The sequence below is a fragment of the Perognathus longimembris genome, chromosome 17, assembly GCF_023159225.1.
Source record: "Perognathus longimembris pacificus isolate PPM17 chromosome 17, ASM2315922v1, whole genome shotgun sequence".
Classification (NCBI taxonomy): Eukaryota; Metazoa; Chordata; class Mammalia; order Rodentia; family Heteromyidae; genus Perognathus; species Perognathus longimembris.
Window position 1 is genome coordinate 25,668,409 of NC_063177.1, and position 20,633 is coordinate 25,689,041.

The 20,633-nt window shown below is 42.9% G+C and overlaps 1 protein-coding gene across 5 annotated transcripts in view; it reads right to left on the bottom strand.

Annotated features, from left to right (window-relative positions):
* Nucleotides 1–9,187: 9,187 nt before the first annotated feature.
* The window catches only part of Usp32 (ubiquitin specific peptidase 32), a 160,899-nt gene continuing 149,453 nt past the window's right edge, over nucleotides 9,188–20,633 (bottom strand). For all 5 annotated transcript variants that reach the window (XM_048367107.1, XM_048367105.1, XM_048367103.1 and 2 more), the window contains 5 exons: nucleotides 19,987–20,178; nucleotides 17,186–17,471; nucleotides 13,195–13,619; nucleotides 12,233–12,325; nucleotides 9,188–11,440 (listed from right to left, as the gene is read on the bottom strand). In XM_048367107.1, the coding sequence (XP_048223064.1) occupies nucleotides 11,267–11,440; nucleotides 12,233–12,325; nucleotides 13,195–13,619; nucleotides 17,186–17,471; nucleotides 19,987–20,178 (1,170 nt within the window). In that variant the 3' untranslated portion in view covers nucleotides 9,188–11,266. The remainder of the gene's footprint in view (nucleotides 11,441–12,232; nucleotides 12,326–13,194; nucleotides 13,620–17,185; nucleotides 17,472–19,986; nucleotides 20,179–20,633) is intronic.

The following is a 20,633-nucleotide window of genomic DNA, read 5'->3' on the forward strand; positions in this document are numbered from 1 at the left end:
CTCTTTAAGGAAGACTTCTCTTAGGTGCTATCAATGGAGTCGGGGGCAGATGGCTTCAGGCTGTCAGCTTCTTTGTGCCCCTCTGGGATGGCCTGCATCTGGTGAGTGAGGAAGATTAAGGAAATACCCAATTCCAAGTTGGGATGACTCCAGAGGCCCATTGTAGCCTCAGATGCTTCTGAGATGAGTGTTTCTGATTTCCTCATTTTTAGATAAAGGAACTAAAATGTATAAGGCACACAACTACCAAGTAGCAAAAATAAGATGTGAACTTTGAGTTTCATATTCAGCCCAGCTGCCTTAAAATCATGAGGTTTGCTACTTCTCAAAGGAAACTGAGGCTCAAAGAAGTATGTCAGCTAATTAATAGCTGAAGTAATACAGACAGGTGCTGGTGGCTCATGTTTGTAATCCTAGCTACTCAGGAGACCGAGATCTGAGGATCACAGTGCACAGCCAGTGGGGGCAGGAACGTTCTAGACTCTTATCTCCAATTAACCACCAAAAGACCAAAGGTGGAGCTGTGGGCTGAAGAGGCAGAACACCAGCTCTGGTTTTCTGGTGGTTAATTGGATATAAGAGCCTCACAGACTCTTCTGCCCAGGCTGACTTTGAACTACCATCCTCAGATTTCAGCCTCCTGAGTAGCTAGGATTGCAGACCTGAGCTGTGGGTGCTGGGCTAGCAGGCTCACTCTGCCATCTGCGTATAAAAGTGACCACACCAAGGCTGGCCACACACCAGGGTCAGACAGCAAATGTTTGCAAGGACTAGCAGATACAAGGAAAATGCTGGCAAAGAATGAAATGGGATTACTAGGTATCTTTCCAGGGCTGGGTCTAAATATTTACTCTGCTCATTGGACAATCCTGAGAGTAAAGCCTGTTTTTTGTTTTTTTTTTAAAGCTCTATTTATATCAACTTTCCTTCAGTAGCTCACACAATCAACCTGGTCTTGATCGAATTTGAACAGCTGTTGCCACATGTGGAGTCTTCATTCTCAGCTTTTACTGGCCCCAGCTCCCTGTATCTGCTTTGAATCCTTGATTTTGCCAGTCTCATCTGCCCCCATCCACCATCAGCCTGAGGCTGCAGGTCACGCTGGGCTTTTGCTCTAGTTGCAGCTGAGGATTTCCACGTAGCTATGGGTTGATGCCTGGACTGTGGCAGTACAGACTTGTCTGAGTGGCTTACGGGAGACGTCTCTCCTGAATAAAGTTGGGTGTGACAAGCTGTTTGGGATCAAGCTTCAGACTTGTAGGGAAGGAGGACTTGGAGTTTGGGTGACACCTGTAGGACATCCTCTAGATTCACTGGGGTCCTATAAAGACCACAAGTAGTACATGGCACTATGGTTTGGATGTGGTCTGAGCATGTCCTCAGGGTTCATAGATTTCAACTGAATTCCTAAGAGAGTAGAAAGTTAACTCAGCTGTGGTGTTTAGAAATGGGACTTTTGGAAAATGATTAGAATTAGGCAAAGTCATCAAGGTGAAGCCTCACACCCATGATTTATAACAAGAGGAAGAACACACACATACACACACACACACACACACACACACACACACTCTTTACCAGGCTCCATACCACCCTGGGACTCTGCCAGCAAGATAAATCATTAAAACAAAAAAGAAAACCATGTGTGCTAGAGGCTCATACCTGTAATTCTAGATCCTCAGGAGGCTGAGATTTGAAGATCAGCCTGGGAAGGAAAGTCCAAGTGACTCTTATCTCCAATTAATCACCAGAAAAACCACAACTGGAGCTGCGGCTCAAGTAGTAGAGTACTAGCCTTGAGCAAAAAGTGCTCAGGGACAGTGCCCAAGCCCTGAGTTCAAGCCCCATGGCCAACCAAAGATTTTAAAAAAAGAAAGAAAAAAAGAAGTCCAGGGGCTGGGAGTGTGGCTTAGTGGTAGAGTGCTCTTCTAACATGTATGAAGCCCTGGGTCCGATTCCTCAGCACCATATACACAGAAAAAAGCCGGAAGCGGCACTGTGGCTCAAGTGGTAGAGAGCTAGCCTGAACAAAAAGAAGCCAGGGACAGTGCTCAGGCTCTGAGTTCAAGCCCTAGGACTGGAAAAAAAAAAAAAGAAAAAAGAAATCCATCATCAGGCCAGACACATTTTCAACCCCACACCTCCAGAACCATGAGTCAAAATAAACCTCTTTTTATTAAGTATCCTGCCTCAGGTATTTCATTACAGTAATAGAAAAACAAATCCAGACACATGAAAATGGAAAGTGATTTTACTAAAATATTAATATGTCAGAAGAGAAATAAGTGCTTCAGGTGTGAGAACTCTCTAGTGAAGTGTAGGTGTCTAGTCTGGGGGTGCCCAGTCTGGTAGAAAGCAGTGATGGTGGTGATGGTAGGGGCTAGTGATAGGGATCCAGATCACTGAAAGAACAGAAATGCCCCCTGGAGCCAGTGACTGTTTAGAGGGAGAGGGGCGCTCTGCAGGAGGCTGGGTGGGGGTGGAATCCAGTGAAGGAGACTGTTACAGAGCGATGGCCTTGCGCTGTGGCTCTCTAATCCTACTTGAAGTGGCCTCTGAATGTGGCCTCTGTTCTGGAAGAGCACACATGATCATTAGCAACCCAATCCGAGCCTCTGTAGACACGGCATTCGGGTTGCCACCTTCAGCTCGGACACTCTCTGGGCAGGGGAGCAGGCCCTGGGCTACAACATTTATTTATTTATTTTTTCAAGTTAATTATGAAGTTTGGATTTTCCTCCACATGAACACTAGTGGCTTCTCCAGAATTTCAATTGGATGCAATTGTTCCTAATTTTTTTTTACTATCCATCAGTTTGAGATTGAGATGTAGCATTTCTTTTTTTTTTTTTTTTTTGGCCAGTCCTGGGCCTTGGACTCAGGGCCTGAGCACTGTCCCTGGCTTCTTCCCGCTCAAGGCTAGCACTCTGCCACTTGAGCCACAGCGCCGCTTCTGGCCGTTTTCTGTGTATGTGGTGCTGGGGAATTGAACCTAGGGCCTCGTGTATCCGAGGCAGGCACTCTTGCCACTAGGCTATATCCCCAGCCCAAGATGTAGCATTTCTGTTACCTAAAATGAAGGAGGAAGGTTATGAGCATGCCGAAGCTGGGCTCATCAACTCTGGGGACAGCCAAGGGCCTGTGTCTTGGGAACTTAGGCTAGTCAGAGCTGAATGGGGCAGGCATCTGGGGAGTCAGCCTGCTGTGTCAGATGGACATGTAGTTTGGTTTAGAGCCCAGCCAGCCAGGGTACAAGGAGCTGGGGATAAATGATCAGGCTCAATTGTTCTCTTCTCAGAAAAGGTCAGGAAGGAAAGGGCCCAGTGGAAGCAGGAGGCATTATCCTCAGGGGGTTAACATCACCAGGTAGCCTGGTGTGGTGGGAGGGGTGGGTGGTGGATGCACACAGTTCTCTCAGCTACTGAGGCTGGAGGCTGCTTCCTCAGAAAAGCTATGCAACCTTGTCTTTCTTGCGCTTCCTTAGAAATGATCACTCCTCTGTAAGCGTCTGCTAAGATTTTCTCAGAACTCCAGGGTTCAGTTTGGAGCAAGGTATCTTTGCCCAATCCAGAGTTCTTTCTCCTTTCCTGGGTCCATGTCCCCCTGTCCCCCTCTATTGTCCCCTTCCTTCCTTCCTCTACCCAGTTCCTAAGGTCCCTTGGCCAGCAGTGGTAAAAACAGCAAACTTAGGGTGTCAATCCCCATCAAGTCCCTGTGCTGCTATTTGTGCCTGCGAGTTTCTCATCTTCCAGGAATAAGAGCAGGAGCTGTTATAAGCACACCCACTTCCTCTCTTTATGCAACAATACCACACATTTGCAGTGTTGTCACTAGGAACTATTCAGAGTCACCATGACTCTTTTTTTTTTTTTTTTTGTCAGTCGTGGAGCTTGAACTCTGGGCCAGGACGCTGTCCTTGAGCTTTTCAGCTCAAGGCTAGTGCTCTACCACTTTGAGCCATGGTGCTACTTCTGGTTTTCTGGTGGTTACTTGGGGATAAGAGTCTCACAGACTTTCCTGCCTGGGCTGGCTTTGAACCATGATCTTTAGATCTCAGTCTTCTGAGGATTTAGGATTACAGGCATGAGTCACTGGCACCCAGCTCATGGTGATTTTTTTTTTTTTACTTAATTTAATTTTTATTGTTATTGTAGAGGTGATAAACCTAGGGGTTACAGCTACATGAGTCAACCATCTGTATCTTAGACAAAGTGTCATGGTGACTTTAAACCTTGTCAAAGATGAGGTCATCGAGGGCTTTGGGTGACTATCTTGTCATGAGTGGCTTAGTAGTAGATAGCAGCTTCCAATTTAGGAGGTGGCGGCTGGTGAAGAAACAATTGGGTTTGAAAACAATGCTTTTGTTTTTGTTTTTTCCTTTCCCTTAATCTAAGCTTCAATCTATCTTAGATACATTCCAGCCAGGCACTGGGTGGCTCTCATCTGTAATCTTAGCTACACAGAAGGCTGGGATCTGAGGATCACACTTCAAAGGCAGCCCAGGCAGGAAAGTCTGTGAGACTCTTATTTGCAATTAATCACCAAAAAGCCACAAGTGGAGCTGTGGCTCAAGTGGTAGAGTACCAGCTGTGAAAAAGTCAAGCAAGAACATGAGGTGTTGAGTTTAAGCCCAGTATTGGCGCACACACACACACACACACACACACACACACACACACACACACTCCACTGTATGACATCTTGGCTAAGCAAGGTAACCTCATTGAGTCTTAAGTTTCATTCATTTAAGGAATGATAATGCATCCCCTATGTAGCTCAATGAATCATGCAGAACTTGGGCCTGGCAAAACAGATCATTACATATGTAAAGGCCCCTCCAGCTTGCCTCCCAGTTCCATTCTCTATACTTATGTGCCTTTAACAGAGCTCATGCAGGATTACGCTGCCTCTGGAATGTGCCACCGGAGTCCTGTCTCTATTCTTTGTTGTCTGGACTGCTAGACTCTTCTGTTTCTGACAACGTAATTCAGATGGTACTTTATAGGAGAGCTTGCTTTCTGCCAACAGCCTGACAACACTGGCATGTCTTTACTCAGCAGTTCATAAGGTCAGCACTCCATCATATACAATTATGTCCAGGGATCTTTTGGTTAATTACTATCACTCCTTATATAGGTGCCCTTGTATATCATTTTTCTATAATTAGACTAGAAATGATTCATTCCCGGGAGCAGTGGTTTCTATAAATGACAATCTACAGAGTAGTGCAAAAGAATCTCCCAAATTGCTTTGTACACTGCAGATCTTTGGGCTGTGCAGATTTGGATGGCCTTGTAAATCTGGGTGTAGAGACAGATGGAATGTGACAAACATGGGTGGGACTCTGGGATCAGTGTATCTAGCAGCCTCCAGGTTGACTTTAACGATGATGATGAATTGCCAAGTTGGGAACTGCTGCACCCAATAAACCTACCACAGGCTCTGTGGGGTCGTAGAGGCTCATGCTGAATAGTGATGCCTCAGGCTTGATAATGAACTTGACTGGAACATGACTGTGTTCTATTTCCCTAAGTGGCGTATACTTTCATTTCACTACCTAACAGGTACTAAGCTCTGTGCCTATTTGCCTATTTACATACATGATCTATTTGGTTTTTTTTTTTTTTTGGCCAGCCCTGGGCCTCAAACTCCAGGCCAGAGTACTGTCCCTGATCAAGGCTATAGCACTCTGCCACTTGAGTCGCAGCGCCCCTTCTGGCCATTTTCTACATATGTAGTGCTGGGGAATCAAACCCAGGGCTCTATGTATATGCAGCAAGCACTCTTGCCACTAGGCCATATTCCCAGCCCCTTCTATTTGTTTTTCATAACCTTGGGGGGGGGGAGGGGAGTGGGAGTAGTATTCTCAGCAGGCAGGAGAAACCTGTGGATCTAAGGAATTTTAGTTCATGGCTGCTGCAACAGCAGAGCTAGAATCTGACCAATCTCTCAGCTGGCTACCATTCTACTACTTTTCTCATTACTAGAGGGCATGATCTGGTGGTTTGTATCTGGCTTGCACATTTTATTTATTACTTAATTAATGTGAGATGGAGTTTTGCTATACTGTCCAGGCTGGTCTTCAACTTGTAGGTTCCAGTCATCTTTCCACCTCAACCTTCCAAGTGCTAGTAGTTCAGGCATGAACCACCCTATCTAATTTGCAAATAATTTTTTTCCCCAAGTCCTGGTGCTTGAATTCAGGGCCTGAGCACTGTCCCTGAGCTTCTTTTGCTCAAGGCTAGCACTCTACCACTTGAGCCACAGTGCCACTTCCGGCTTTTTGGGTTTTTATGGTACTAAGGAATTGAAACTAGGGCTTCATACATGCTAGGCAAGCACTCTAAAACTAAGCCACATTCCCAGCCCTACAGGTAAGTTTTGATTTGGATAGTATATTTAAAACTGCTAACAGCAGGCGCTGGTGGCTCACATTTGTAATCCTAGCTACTCAGGAGGCTGTGATCTAAGGATTATGGTTCAAAGCTGGCCTGGTCAAGAAAATCCGTGAGCCTCTTATCTTCAATTAATCATCAGAAAAGTGGAAGCAGAGCTGTGGCTCCAAGTGGTAGAGCACTAGCCTTGAGTGAAAGAGCTCAGGGACAGTGCTCAGGCCCTAGGTTCAAGCACAACTGACAAAAACAAAACACTCCCAAAACAATAGCTAACAATTAGATACTAGGGAAAGGTGTATACTTAAGTTGCAGAGTGAGTGCTTAGTATGCAAGAGTTCAATCCCCCATACTTCCCACAAATGATGACCAACATTTCCAAACTGGATATTCTGTATTAGTACTTTGATTCTTTTTCTTTGGGATAGAACTAAGGAACTCCTACTTGCTAGACAAGGGCTCTACCACTTGAGGTACATCTCCTTTGGATTTCTGACTTCTCTTTAGAAGGAGCAAGGGAAGAATTGACTGACACCAAGGCTCATATTTTCCCCCAATCACATGGTGCTGTAGATGGATGCATGCCTAGAATTCACTAGTCTCTACTGCTCCTCATTCTCACCCATAGCCACAGCAAATCTTTATTCCCAACCCAGTTCTTTCAGGCCAAGTTTGCATCCCTGCAGTCTTCTCTGCCATCTTGCCTCCCACTGGTCAGAAGTTTGTCAAACTTAAAGACAGCCTCACTTCTGGCTTTTTCTGTGTATAAGGTACTGAGGAATTGAACCCAGGGCTTCATGGATGCTAGGTAATCTTCTCATTTTCATCAAAGAAAACAAGGATCCCTGAAGAATGTTACACATTCTGATTTATCCCAGCAAAATTCTGAATTCAGCCTTTTAGATGGCTGGGAATATGGCAAATCATCTGCTTGCTCCAATGCAGTGTTGACTGACAAGAGCAAAACCAGAGGGAGCAATGCCACCAAGTGGTGGAGTGAGTTGTTGTAGAACTGGTACCTGTAGCCAAACAGATCTCTCTCAAATTACAAGGCAATTCAGAAACTAGAAATAGGGCTGGGAATATGACCTAGTGGTAAAGTGATCGCCTCATATACATGAAGCCCTGGGTTCGATTCCTCAGCACCACATACATAGAAAAAAAGCCAGAAGTAGAGCTGTGGCTCAAGAGGTAGAGTACTAGGCTTGAGCAAAAAGAAGCCAGGGACAGTGCTCAGGCCCTGAGTCCACGCCCCAGGACTGGCAACAAAAACAAAACAAATTTAAAAAAACCTAGAAATAAAATGCTTGCCTAGGACTAGGGGTGTGGCTCATGTGGTAGAGCACCTGTGCAGCAAGTGCAAGGTCCTGAGCTCAAACCTCAGTACTGGGAGGGGGGAGGGGGGAAGCTTGCTCTTTTCATAAGCTAGTTCTTCTGAGGTTCTCTTCGAAAAAGCTAGGGGCATAGACAGCTACACCAGGAGCTGTCCTCTTCCTCTTCTTTTTAAGCCACTTTTTTTGTGGCTAGCGATGTACCATTTGAGCCACAGGGCCACTTCAGTTTTTGAGTGGTTAATTGGAGATAAGAGTCTCATGGGGACTTTTCTGCCTGGGCTGGCTTCAAACCTTGATCCTCAGGTCTCAGCCTCCTGATTAGCTAGGGTTATAGGTGTGAGCCACTGGCACCTGACTATCATTTTATGTATTTTTAATGTGCATTCCTGTTTTCAAAACGTGTGAGCAGAGAGTGCAGATGCTATGCACAGCTAAATAAAGACTCCTAGCCCCCCAAAAAAGTGTGAGCCGACAGCTCTTAAATTCTTTCACTATCAGCATGGTAAGAGGGCTAAAACAACAAATTAAAAGCCCCTCAATTGGGGGGAGGGGGCAATGAGGGACGAGGTGACAAACAGTACAAGAAATGTATCCAATGCCTAACATATGAAACTGTAACCTCTCTGTACATCAGTTTGATTATAAAAATTTTAAAAAGCCTCTCAATTATTATCGTTATGTTTAATGTACTAGATGAATTTCCTTTGGCGTATCCCACGTGGTTACTGTATATGATTTTGGTACACTGGATATTGTATATATGCTTACCTGAACTAGGGAAGGGAAAGAAAAATGAGGGTGTAACAAATATGACAAGAAATGCACTCACTACCTTATTATGTAACTCTACTCCCTCTGTACATCACCTTGTCAATAAAATTTAATTGAAAAAAAAGCCCCTCAAAATTCTCTTTGAAAACAGGATTGAATCTCACAGGGGTAGGATTTCACATTAAATAAAATGCCTTTAAAGTGAAGAACTGACAACTCTAAATCTTTATTTGTTCTCAGCCTTTGCCAGTGACCCCTGCAAGACCTGTCAGAAGGAAAATTAGGACCACCCCTAGTTTTTCAGTGGGCTCTAGAAACCTAGGGCCACTTTGAAGATGCAAATGATAATTTGTCTTCCTTTTTACTTTCTCTCCTACTCAGCATTGAAACCATTAAGGGTGCTTCCCAATTTGTTCTCAGTTCACTATCGGCTCCCTTCTCCCTCCCCACTTCAGTGTCTTCTGAATAATTTTCTAAAAGGAATGTGAGTAGTTTGGGGGTGGTGGCTGAGGCAAGATCATGAGTTCAAGGCCAATGTGGGCTTGAAAAATTAAAATTACCTCATTACTTCAAGTATCCTGGTCTACAATAAACACATTTCTATTCTCTTGAGGTGAAGTAATAGCCACTCTAAAAGTCAGTCGTCATTCACACAGGAAAATTAAAACAGGATCACAGAGAGAAAGGCTAAAGAAGCTGACTTTTTTGTTTACTTGTTTGAGGAAAACAACACATGGGCATCCACAGTATTTAATTTGTTTGGGTAATAGTTACAGATAAACAGATACACTCCATATATAATTACCAATACGTTTTATACAGTTCATATTTCAGTACAACACTATTTTATTTACACTCTATTTATGTACATTAACATCTTTCTAAAGTCAGTGCATTGTCAACAAGTTTTATACAGAAATTTACAAGGTGAATGTAAGTTAATAGTTAATTTAATAAATTTTCTGCTAGTTCATGAATTTAAAAAATTAATTACAACCAATATAACAAACACAGATCAAACAACATTAGTAGATTGTGCTACCTGCTTAAACAAAACATCTGTAAGGAAATTATTTAAAATCTACTTTTTTCATGGGACTTGTCTACATCGGAATCGACAGATTTGATACACTGAAAATCTTGAGACTACAATGTATTCATTTTGACTTCATTACATTAAACCATTTGGCCATTCCTTCCTACTTGCAATTATATTCTTCTGAAAAGGGTTCCATCCTAGGCAGCCATTTAAGGCAGCCTTTCTAAATGCTCTGGGAAGAACTAGTATTTACTGGCCTTAGATATCACAACACAAATGCTTAATTACACTGGTATTACTACCATGAGGAGGAAGGAAGGTCAAAAGAATCTGACTGTGAGAATTAACTTCTAGGGCCTAAAATATTTTCTAAAAAGACCAAAAAACAAAGAGAAACATTTCATTTGAACAGAAATTAAAACACAACACAGGAAAAAATGCTGCTTGAAAATAAATAACATTCATTTTTGTTCCAGTCTTGAATAATCAGAAGAAAAATGATGTAAGCAAGAAACAACTTTTGATAACTAGTGCAAAAAACAACAACCCCCAAACAAATCAAGAACAAAACAAAAAAAAAAACCTAAATAAAAAAAATGAATGGCTGTGCAAACAAAACATTTTACTTCCTAAACTCACCAATTTCACTAAAACTACACGAACTATCACGGTTTGGGATGTGTTTTGTTTCTAAAGTTTTATAAGATGGGGAAAATACCCCAATCAAGTTAGTTTATAGCCCTTAGAGCCATCAAAATGTAAGTTTGTTTGTATTTTCTTTTTTAAAGTGCAAAACAAGAAAACAGGGAGAAAAACCACCACTAATGTGAAACGCCATCTAACTTTGATGCTACTCACTCTCCTGGGACCTGTGTGCAACACATACATGGGAAGATGGTGCAAGCACTGGCAACCACCCTGCCACACTCACAGTGTGTGGGGAAGTTTGGAGGACACTTGAAGTACCCTACAAGAAAGATGCCTTTACCCCAGGCAGCCACCTTAGCTGGCTTTCACAGATGCCTTCTCTTTCTCCTGGATCTTCTGGTGAAGACCCTGGCCCAAAGGACATAGTTTATTTTACGAGATTATCCCTCTCAGATCCACCACCATATGCCTCTGCCACCAGTGACTGGTTGTGTCTCAAACACAAACACAATAAAAAGCAAGAAAGACTTAGAGTGGGGAAATGGTTTAAAAAAAAATGAAAAAATCTGTGTTCATGGTATGAGAATCATTTGCACACCTTCCAAGATTCTGCTTTCCCTACCTTGTCAGTATAATGGAATAAAACTTCAGGAAAAAGGAGGTAGCATATCATGTCGTCCTAGACAACACTACAATTTTTTTTTTTTTACTTTGACTCTAAGGAAATCCTTAGTATTTTGTTATGATTATTGGTAAGCTCTATCCTTACTACAAATCTGTTCATATCTGGACAAGCACAATTTAATTCGTATTTGGTCCCAGGTGGTTGGTGCCAAACCCTTTTATCTACAGGCTAATGGTGGGATCTGCCTGAAGGTTCTCAACCAGAGAGACTTCAAAACAAATTTGTTATTATTCATAAGCTTCACTGCTATTTTAATTAGGATTTTTCTTTTGTGCTTCAGGGTCACAGAATAAAATAACTATGTTTAGTTTGCCTTTCAGTGATGCTTGAGCCGAATGTCAGCTACAAGGAGTCCTCTCCCTCACCACCAGCCAGTCTAGCAGCGCAGCGGGAGCCTTTACTGTAACACACAGTACTTTTTGTAATCGGACTCAAAGTCTTCATCCATGCTGCTCGTGTCTGCCATCTTTTTGCCATCAATCTTTGGCAGAAATTGTGCATAGTCTATCCCACGCTGCTCATAGAAAAGAATGTAGGCAGAGTCGGTGTCAATTTCATCAGGGTGAAGTTCCTAAAGGGCAAGAAAGCCTTTAATATGAAAGTTATCATGATCTTGGCTGCTAATCCTTGCCAGGGCAAGGAAGACCAGCCCTCTTTAATCAGTAATCCAAATTCAACTTAATACATCTGCTGCTTTACACCTGCCATGAAAACAAGCCCCATTAGTCTTTTTTTTTTAAGCTGATACTGTGGCTTCAATTCAGGGCCTCACTCTCTTGCTTGGCTTTCTTGCTTAAGGCTGGTGCTTTACCACTTTAGCCATACCGCCACGTCTGGCTTTTGGCTAGTTAATTGGGGATATAAGAGTTTCTAGAGGATTTGTCTGCATGGCCTGGCTTCAAACCAGGATCCTCAGATCTCAGCCTTCTGAGTAACTAGGGTTATTACAGCCATGACCCACTGGTGCCCAGCTGAGCCCCATAAATTTTAATAGTTATTTTAGGGGGAAAATGTGCTCGAAAACCCTATTGAATTCTAATGCTTCAAAAGACTGGGCCGAGAGTCCAGCCCATCAGCAGTGCTTGCCTAACATGCGTGAATCCACAGGCTTCATGCTCAGCTTCACAAAAAACAAAGCCCAAACACTCTCTCTCCCCTGTCTCAAAACCCTGAACATTTGAATCTTTTTCCTCATTGTTCATGTTCTCATTCTTCTCCCTGCATTTCACTTTTGTTCCCTTACAAACCAACCCTAACAGAAACATCTACCTCCTGTCCAAGAGAAAGCTTATTGTGTCCACGATGTTTCATAGCTTTGTTAACATTCGGTTCTATCGTTCATACAAAGATTGGGAATATTTACCTTACAGCTGCTGTCATTATAACAGTACCACTTGCAGTTTGGGTTTTTGGCGTAAGTCACATAATGGCCCCCACCCAGGATTCCTGAATGGCACTAAAAAGAGAAGAGAATGGAAGATGTTAGTAGTTACTACCATGCCAAGGAATAGCATGAAAAAATGAACAAGAGAACAGTGATTACTTAGGTGGGTACAAAAGAAAGTGATTTGGAACCATTTATTTTTCCCCTCAAGAACAAAAGCAAAATTCAAATGTTTTAAGTCTAAATGTTGCATTTAGACATCCATTTTCTAGTTTTTGTTTTTTTTTTTTTTAAGATAGGGTCTTGTTATGTAACTTAGGGCTTCAACTTGAAGTCCTACCTCATCTTCCAAGTGTTGGGATTACAGACATGAGATACCATGCCTGACTCTACAAAACTTTTTAGAAAGTAAAAATTCCTTAGAAACACAGAATAAATAGTAATTTGAACTTCTGACTTATGTTTGTTTGTTCTTTAAATGCCTGTCCCACGGCTTGATTTAACTCAGGGTCCTTAGCACTGTCCCAGAGCTTTTTCTTTGCTTTAGGCCAGTGCTCGAATGTTAACCATTTGAACACAGCTTCACTTCTAACCTTTTGGTGGTTAATTGGAGGTAAGAGTCTTATGAATTTTCCTGCCATGGCTGGCTTTGAACCATGATCCTCAGATCTCAGCTTCCTGTGTAGCTAAGATTACAGGTGTGAGCCACCAGCACCTGGCTTGACTCCACTTACAAATTACATGACCATCTCAATATAGTACTTCAAGATCTTTGGGTTCTACCCAGAAGGCCAAGATTTCTTTATTAACTTTGTCTATCATCAAGCTTTGTGCTTAGCAAATAATCAGGTCTTAAAAAAACAACAACTCTTACTGATGAAGTGAGCAAACTACTAAAAAGCATAAGCTATTCTTTGAAAACCACATGACAAATCACTTACCGAAATTGCATATAGATTATAAATAGGTTTAATACGACTATCTTCTCTTTGGTCATCAGTGCTGTCTTCTTCACTGTGGTTTCCAAATTGACCATTGCTGTAGCCATTGCCACATGCCTCATGCTCATACAGAAATCCATTGGCCAAAGTGACTTCATGGTCCTGAGGGGTGACGAGCTCCAGCTGGCTGCCTCCCAGCACATGCCCTCTGCTCAAGGGATCAGCCAGCTCGCAGATCTGCCCAGCCCCATTCTCTCTGCTGGCATCCAAGTTCTCCTTACTACTTGATAACTTATTTTTGCTGCCTATCTGAGGCAGCCGGAGCCTTCCTTTGCTCCTCCCCAAAGTCCGTGGGCTACTGTTAGGGCTGCTGTTTTTGCTGGAGGGACAGCTGGTTCCACCTTTCCTTGATGAAGAAGGAGAACCTGTGAAGTGAGGGAGAGACTTCTAAGTCCAAATACCGTAAGCCAGACACTGAAGGCTAAATTAGAAGCTAGTGTTGCAAGTGTACACATAAGGGCAAATCTAGGGGAGTCCTGACTGGCTACTTTAGTTCCTACAACAGAACCAAAGTTAAGCAGCAATGTCCTGAAAAATGTAAAGTTCATTGTAGGGACTTGGAAAATAACAGAAAGATAAATTAAGTTACCTTCAGTTCAAAACAATGTAATTATTAGACTAGAGAGCTTTATAAATAGATATTCTTCTTTGTAACGGTAGACAGAAAATATGAACAGATGGGCAGTGGTGGGCCACGCTTGTAATCCTAGCTACTCAGGAGGTTGAGATACGAGGATCATGATTTCAAAGCCAGCCTGGGGCAGGAAAGTCCATGAAACTCTAATGTCCAATAAAGACCCAAAAAAGCTGGAAGTGGAGCTGTGACTCAAGTGGCAGAACACTAGCCTTGAGCACTAGAGCCCAGGCCCTGAGTTCAAGTCTTAGGTCTGGCACAAAAAATTAAAAAAGAAAGACTCTATAGGACCACTATTTGTTGAGTATACACTAAGTATTTTGTTTCCTTGTACACAAAAGAAAGAAATGTTATATGGAAAGAGGGTTTTTTTTTTGTTTGTTTGCTTTGTCAGTCCTGGGGCTTGGACTCAGGGCCTGAGCACTATCCCTGGCTTTTTTTTCGCTCAAGGTTAGCACTCTACCAGTTGAGCCATAGTGCCACTTCCACCTTTTCTGTTTATGTGGTGCTGAGGAATTGAACCCAGGACTTCATGCATGCTAAGCAAGCACTCTACTCTAAGTCACATTCCCAGCCCAGAAATAGTTCTTAAATTTTGTCTTCCTGCTCCACCCCTCTTTTTTTTGGTGTTGATTTTGGGACATCAACTTAGGGACTGGGCACTGTCCCCGAGCTTTTGTGCTCAAGGCTAGTGCTCTACCAGTTGAGCCACAGCTCCACTTCTGGCTTTTTTGGTAGACAATTGGAGATAAGTGTCTCATGGACATTCCTGCCTGTGCTGGTTCTGAACTGCAATCCTCAGATCTCAGCCTCCTGAGTAGCTAGGATTATAGGAATGACGTACTGACACCTGGCTGTCAGTGCACATTTTTTGAGAATGAAGATAAAAAGCCATAGAACTGGGGATCAGCTCAGGGTTAAGAGTAGTAGCCTAACATGAGCAAAGCTGTGGTTTCAATCCTTATCTGTGGGTTCTGCATCAATGGATTTAATCACAGATCAAAATTACTTGAAAAATGATTGCATTTGTTCTGAATATGTACAGATTTGTTTTCTTATCATTTTCCCTCAACAACAGTATAACAACTACTTACATAGCATTTACATTGTACTAAGTATTATACAAAACCTAGAGACGATTAAAAATTTAAAGAGGTTACATGTACAAGTTACAAGCAAATATCGGATCATTTTATGTAAGGGACAAGAACACTGTAGACTTTAGTTTCTACGAGAAGTCCTAGAGCCAAATGTCTAATGGATAAAGAAATAAGTGACAATTATATCTAATTTTTAAGACTTCATTGTGTCTTTTGGACTTTGATTTTTTTTTTTTTTGTGCTGGACCTGGGGTTTGTTTATTTGTTTTTGTTCCCAGTCCTGGGCATGGACTCAGGGCCTGAACACTATCCCTGGCTTCTTTTTGCTCAAGGCTAGCATTCTACCGCTTGAGCCACAGCGCCACTTCTGGCTTTTTTCTATATATGTGGTGCTGAGGAATCGAACCCAGGGCTTCATGTATATAAGGCGAGCATTTTACCACTAGGCCATATTCCCAGCCCCGGAACCTGGGGTTTGAACTCAGGACCTGGGCACGGTTCCTGAGCTTGTCTGCTCAAGGCTAGCACTCTACTGCATGAGTGATGGCTCCATTTCTGACATTTTTTGTAGTTAATTGGAGATAAATGTCTCATGGACTTTCTTGCATGGCCTGTTTTCCAAACATGATTTTCAGATCTCAGTCTCCTGAGTAGCTAGGATTATAGGTATAAATTACTGTGTGTGTGTGCACACACACGTGCATGTGCTCTGTTCCCAGGGTTTAAACTCAGGGCCTTGGTGCTGTCTTTTTTTTTTTTTTTTTTGGCCAGTCCTGGGCCTTGGACTCAGGACCTTGGACTCAGGGCCTGAGCACTGTCCCTGGCTTCTTTTTGCTCAAGGCTAGCACTCTGCCGCTTGAGCCACAGCGCCACTTCTGGCCATTTTCTATATATGTGGTGCTGGGGACTTGAACCCAGGGCTTCATGTATATGATGCAAGCACTCTTGCCACTAGGCCATATCCCAGCCCTTGGTGCTGTCTTTTTTTTTTTTTTTTTGCCAGTCCTGGAACTTGGACTCAGGGCCTGAGCACTGTCCCTGGCTTCTTTTTGCTCAAGGCGAGCACTCTACCACTTGAGCCACAGTGCCACTTCTGACCATTTTCTATATATGTGGTGCTGGGGAATCGAACCCAGGGCTTCATGTATACGAGGCAAGCACTCTTGCCACTAGGCCATATTCCTAGCCCCTGCTGCTGTCTTTGAGCTTTATTTTTTTTCCCCCTTTCTTTAAGGTCATAGAGCTTGAACTCAGGGTCTGAGCACTGTCTCTGAGTTTTTCTGTCCAAGGCGATCACTCTACCACTTTGAGCCCACAGCACCACTCTTCCAGTTTTCTGCTTGGTTAATTGGCAATAAGAGTCTCACAGACTTTCCTGCCAGGTTAGCTTCAAAGCGAGATCCTCAGATCTCAGCCTCCTGAGTAGCTATGATTACAGGTGTGAGCCACTGGCATCCAGCTCCTGAGTTTCTTCTTTGCTCAGGGCTGGTGCTCTACAACTTGAGCCATAGCCCCACTTCTGTTTTTTTTGGTTTTTTTTTTTGTAGTTTAGTGGAGACAAGAGTCTTATGGACTTTCCTGCTTCGGCTGGCTTTGAACCATGGTCTTCAGATCTCAGTCTCCTGAGAAGCTAGGATTACAGGTATGAGTCACCAGCACCTAGATGGTGCCCAGATGTCTCGGTATTTTTACAGAAATAATTTTTATCCTCAAGACTTCTTGAAAGAGTCTGAAGGATCCATAGAGATTCCTACACTATAGTTTGAAGATCTGCTGTAAAAAAAGGAGATGACAACTGCCATTTATATTAATGAAATTAGACATCATGTAAAGTATATCACTCTTGTTATTTCAAATCCTCAAACTTGATATTGTCTCTACTTTTTGATGAAACAGTAGATTTAGGGAAGTTTTATCTCTTGAAAAAAGTTACACAGCTCCAGTACAAGTAGGTCTTATTCCAGTACAGGTAGGTCTTATTCTAGGAAAGGTTCCTTTCACCTCACCAAGCTGCTGCCCCAGAAGACAGGGAAATATCAGCCTATGGGGGCCTAAGAAAGCCTTGCTCCCCGCTCCAAGCCAGGTGTGGTGGCAAATGCCTCAAATTTAATGTCATCTGGGGCTACCTAATAAATCTTGTCTCAAAAATTAAAAAAAAAAAAAAAGAAGGCGCAGAGCTCTTCTATCAAGTCCTCACCTTTTGGGCTACTAGTGATGTTTGCACTGAGTGAAGACGGACTCGTGCTCAGGAGCACGTCTTCTTCGCCTGCTGAGCTCTGGGCATCCACTTTCTTTACTTCTGCTGGAACCCTTGACTCAGAAAGGTCATCCCCCTGGGGTGTGAGTGCTTTATGCTGGCAGATAGCTGGGTCTCTTGGTACCAAAAAAGCACTAGGATCAAAACTTTCACGAGGAAATTTAACAATTTTCTGTGATTTTATCCACCGGCCATTTACAAACTGAAATCTTTTCAGGTGAATAATCTGGAGAGGAAAAAAAGAGGCAAGAAACATCAGAGTTAAAGGGTTTCTGAGGATATAAAAATTCCATTTTGAAAAATAAACAATGTATAACATTTAATTATTATTATTATTTTAATTTTATTTTTTTTTTGCTAGTCCTGGGGCTTGGACTCAGGGCCTGAGCACTGTACCTGGCTTCTTTTTGCTCAAGGCTAGCACTCTACCTCTTAAGCCACATGCCACTTCTGGCCTTTTCTGTTTATGTGGCGCTGAGGAATCGAACCCAGGGCTTCATGTATGCTAGGCAAGCACTCTACCTCTAAGCCACATTCCAAGTCCAACATTTAATTGTTATTGTCCTCCCCCACACCTTCACTTTTTTTTTTTTTTTTTTTGGTGCTGGTCCTGGGGCTTGAATTCAGGGCCTGGGAGCTTTCTCTGAATGTTTGTTTTTCCTCAAAGCTAGCATTCTACCATTTGAGCCACATGGATTTTTGGTGCTTAACTGGAAATAAAGAATCTTAGACTTTTTTGCCCAGGATAGCTTTGCACCATGATCCTCGGATCTCAGCTTCCTGAGTATCTAGGATTAAAGGCATGGACCACTGGTGCCTGGTTCTTTTTTATTTTTTTTCCAGTCCTGGCGCTTGGACTCAGGGCCTGGGCACTGTCCCTGGTTTCTTTTTACTCAAGGTTAGCACTCTGCCACTTGAACCACAGTGCCTCTTCTATATATGTGGTGCTGAGGAATTGAACCCAGGGCTTCATGTATATGAGGCAAGCACTCTTGCCACTAGGCCATATTGCCAGCCCTTAATATTCTTTAAATACCTCACAACTATTTTTCTCATAGCTGATGTTTATGGGGTGGTTATAGTAGTATATAAAATGGTTAAAATTCGTCCAACTGGACATTTATTTTATTTTTTTCGTTGGTCAGGGGGCTTGAACTCAGGGCTAGGATACTGTCCTTGAGCTTTATTCCCTTGCTTGGACTGGATTTGAACTGTAATCCTCAGCTCTCAGCCTTTTTTTTTTGGGCAGTCCTGGGCTTGGACTCAGGGCCTGAGCACTGTCCCTGGCTTCTTTTTGCTCAAGGCTAGCACTCTGCCACTTGAGCCACAGTGACACTTCTGGCCATTTTCTGTATATGTGGTGCTGGGGAATTGAACCCAGGGCCTCATGTATGCGAGGCAAGCACTCTTGCCACTAGGCCATATCCCCAGCCCCTCAGCCTTCTGATTAGTTAGGATTACAGGCATGAGCCAGTGGCATCAGGCAAACTGGACATGTAAAATCTATGCATTAGCTGTATGCTAATTATACCTTAATTTAAGGTCTACAGATTTTCTGTATTCCCAATCTGCACCTGTCCTTTTCTTCCCTCCTTCCCCTAGCTCTCACTTCTGGAGATATCTAAAACAATGCTATCATATTTTCCCTTGGGAAGCTATTTCAGTCTAAGAAAAGAAAAATCTACATTTAGTTTCACAGAGTGGTAGGATGAAGACACAAATAAGAAAATACATACAATGTCTGTTTATAATATCTTAGCACTGCTGGAGTACAAGCATAAGATTCTAAGTTCCATCTCTAGCAAGGTCCCTCAATACATTCATCCCCCCTAAAAGATAATTACACCCATAGGGAAAATGCTTTCTTAAATAAATTCATTGCTTTAAACTGTCCTAATGGGCAACAGGAAAGTCTCCTAATCTATGAAGGAAAACAGGAAGAAGGAAATCAAATCTAACATAACACATAAACTCCTATGTACTAGTGCACACACACACACTCAACTCAGCAGTGAGCCTAGCATGTGACCACACTCAGTGGGCTCTAGAAGCTCCAGAACAACTATAATCAACCTAATAGCCTAGTTTAACTAATAACTAACTTTCTGCACACAGCCGGAAGAGCTTTCACCCCCCCTCTGGAAGTTCAAATTTATTTAGGTTATGCTATGGTGGAACTTCTAGTGGGGCAGTGAATTGCAGTTGCTGGCCTGTTACTTCCTCCTCTTAGGCTTAAGCTCTTCAGAAGCAAAAAAAACACCAAATAGTTCTGAAACAATGAAATCTCCGTGCTCAATATAAAAACCTTGCACAGAACAGATGTCTTAGGAAATTTTTTTTTCACTTTTTTTTTTTTTTTTTTTTGGCCAGTCCTGGGGCTTGGACTCAGGGCCTGAGCACTGTCCCTGGCTTCTTCCTGCTCAAGGCTAGCACTCTGCCACCTGAGCCACAGCGCCACTTCTGGCCATTTTCTGTATATGTGGTGCTGGGGAATCGAACCTAGGGCCTCATGTATACGAGGCAAGCACTCTTGCCACTAGGCCATATCCCCAGCCCTTTTTTTCACTTTTGGTGGTACTGGGGAGGCTGGAATTCAAGGTTTTGTGATCACTTCAGCCATGTCTCTAGCTCAGAAAGTGTTGTAAAGACAACCATAGCTTTTCAAAAAACAACAAAACCTCATTTGTGGTTTACTTCCTTTACATTAGACTCCTGCTATTCAGAGGCAGGGCTGAACATACCAGGATGGGGGGAAGCCTCCAGAGATCCAGCTTCTTGGTTGCCAAGCAATGGGTCTTACACTTGGAACAGTAGTACATCTCATTTTCCCCTAGCTCCTCCTCACTGGTGAAAGCCCGGAGACAGCTGTCCAGGTTGATGGGCTCAGCTTGTGCTCGCCGACTCTGCTCCACACTCTCATGCTCATCTACAACCTGCAGGGAAAGGGGACAAGAGGAATAGAGATTGGGGGAGGGTGCTTAAAGTAGTCATCTAGATTTTCATCAGCCTCTCTCTCAGTCACTCACTCATTATGAGGAAAGAGAAATTACAACCTAAATTAGAGTCTATACGTACCACGTCAACAACATCCTGAATTTCCTATTTATGACCATAGTCTTCTTTTTCCCCATTTCAATAAATATTATTTTATATGATCAGAGGCACAGAGACATTGCGCCTCTGGGTTCCTTCCCTAAGAGTATCCTCCTTTGACCACAGGATTTCCTGAAAAATTTCTGACAAGGCATTGCCTGTCTATTTAACAATTTTGTTTTTTGTTTTTGTTTTTTTGCCAGTCCTGGGGCTTGGACTCAGGGTCTGAGCACTGTCCCTGGCTTATTTTTGCTCAAGGCTAGCACTCTGCCACTTGAGCCACACAGCACCACTT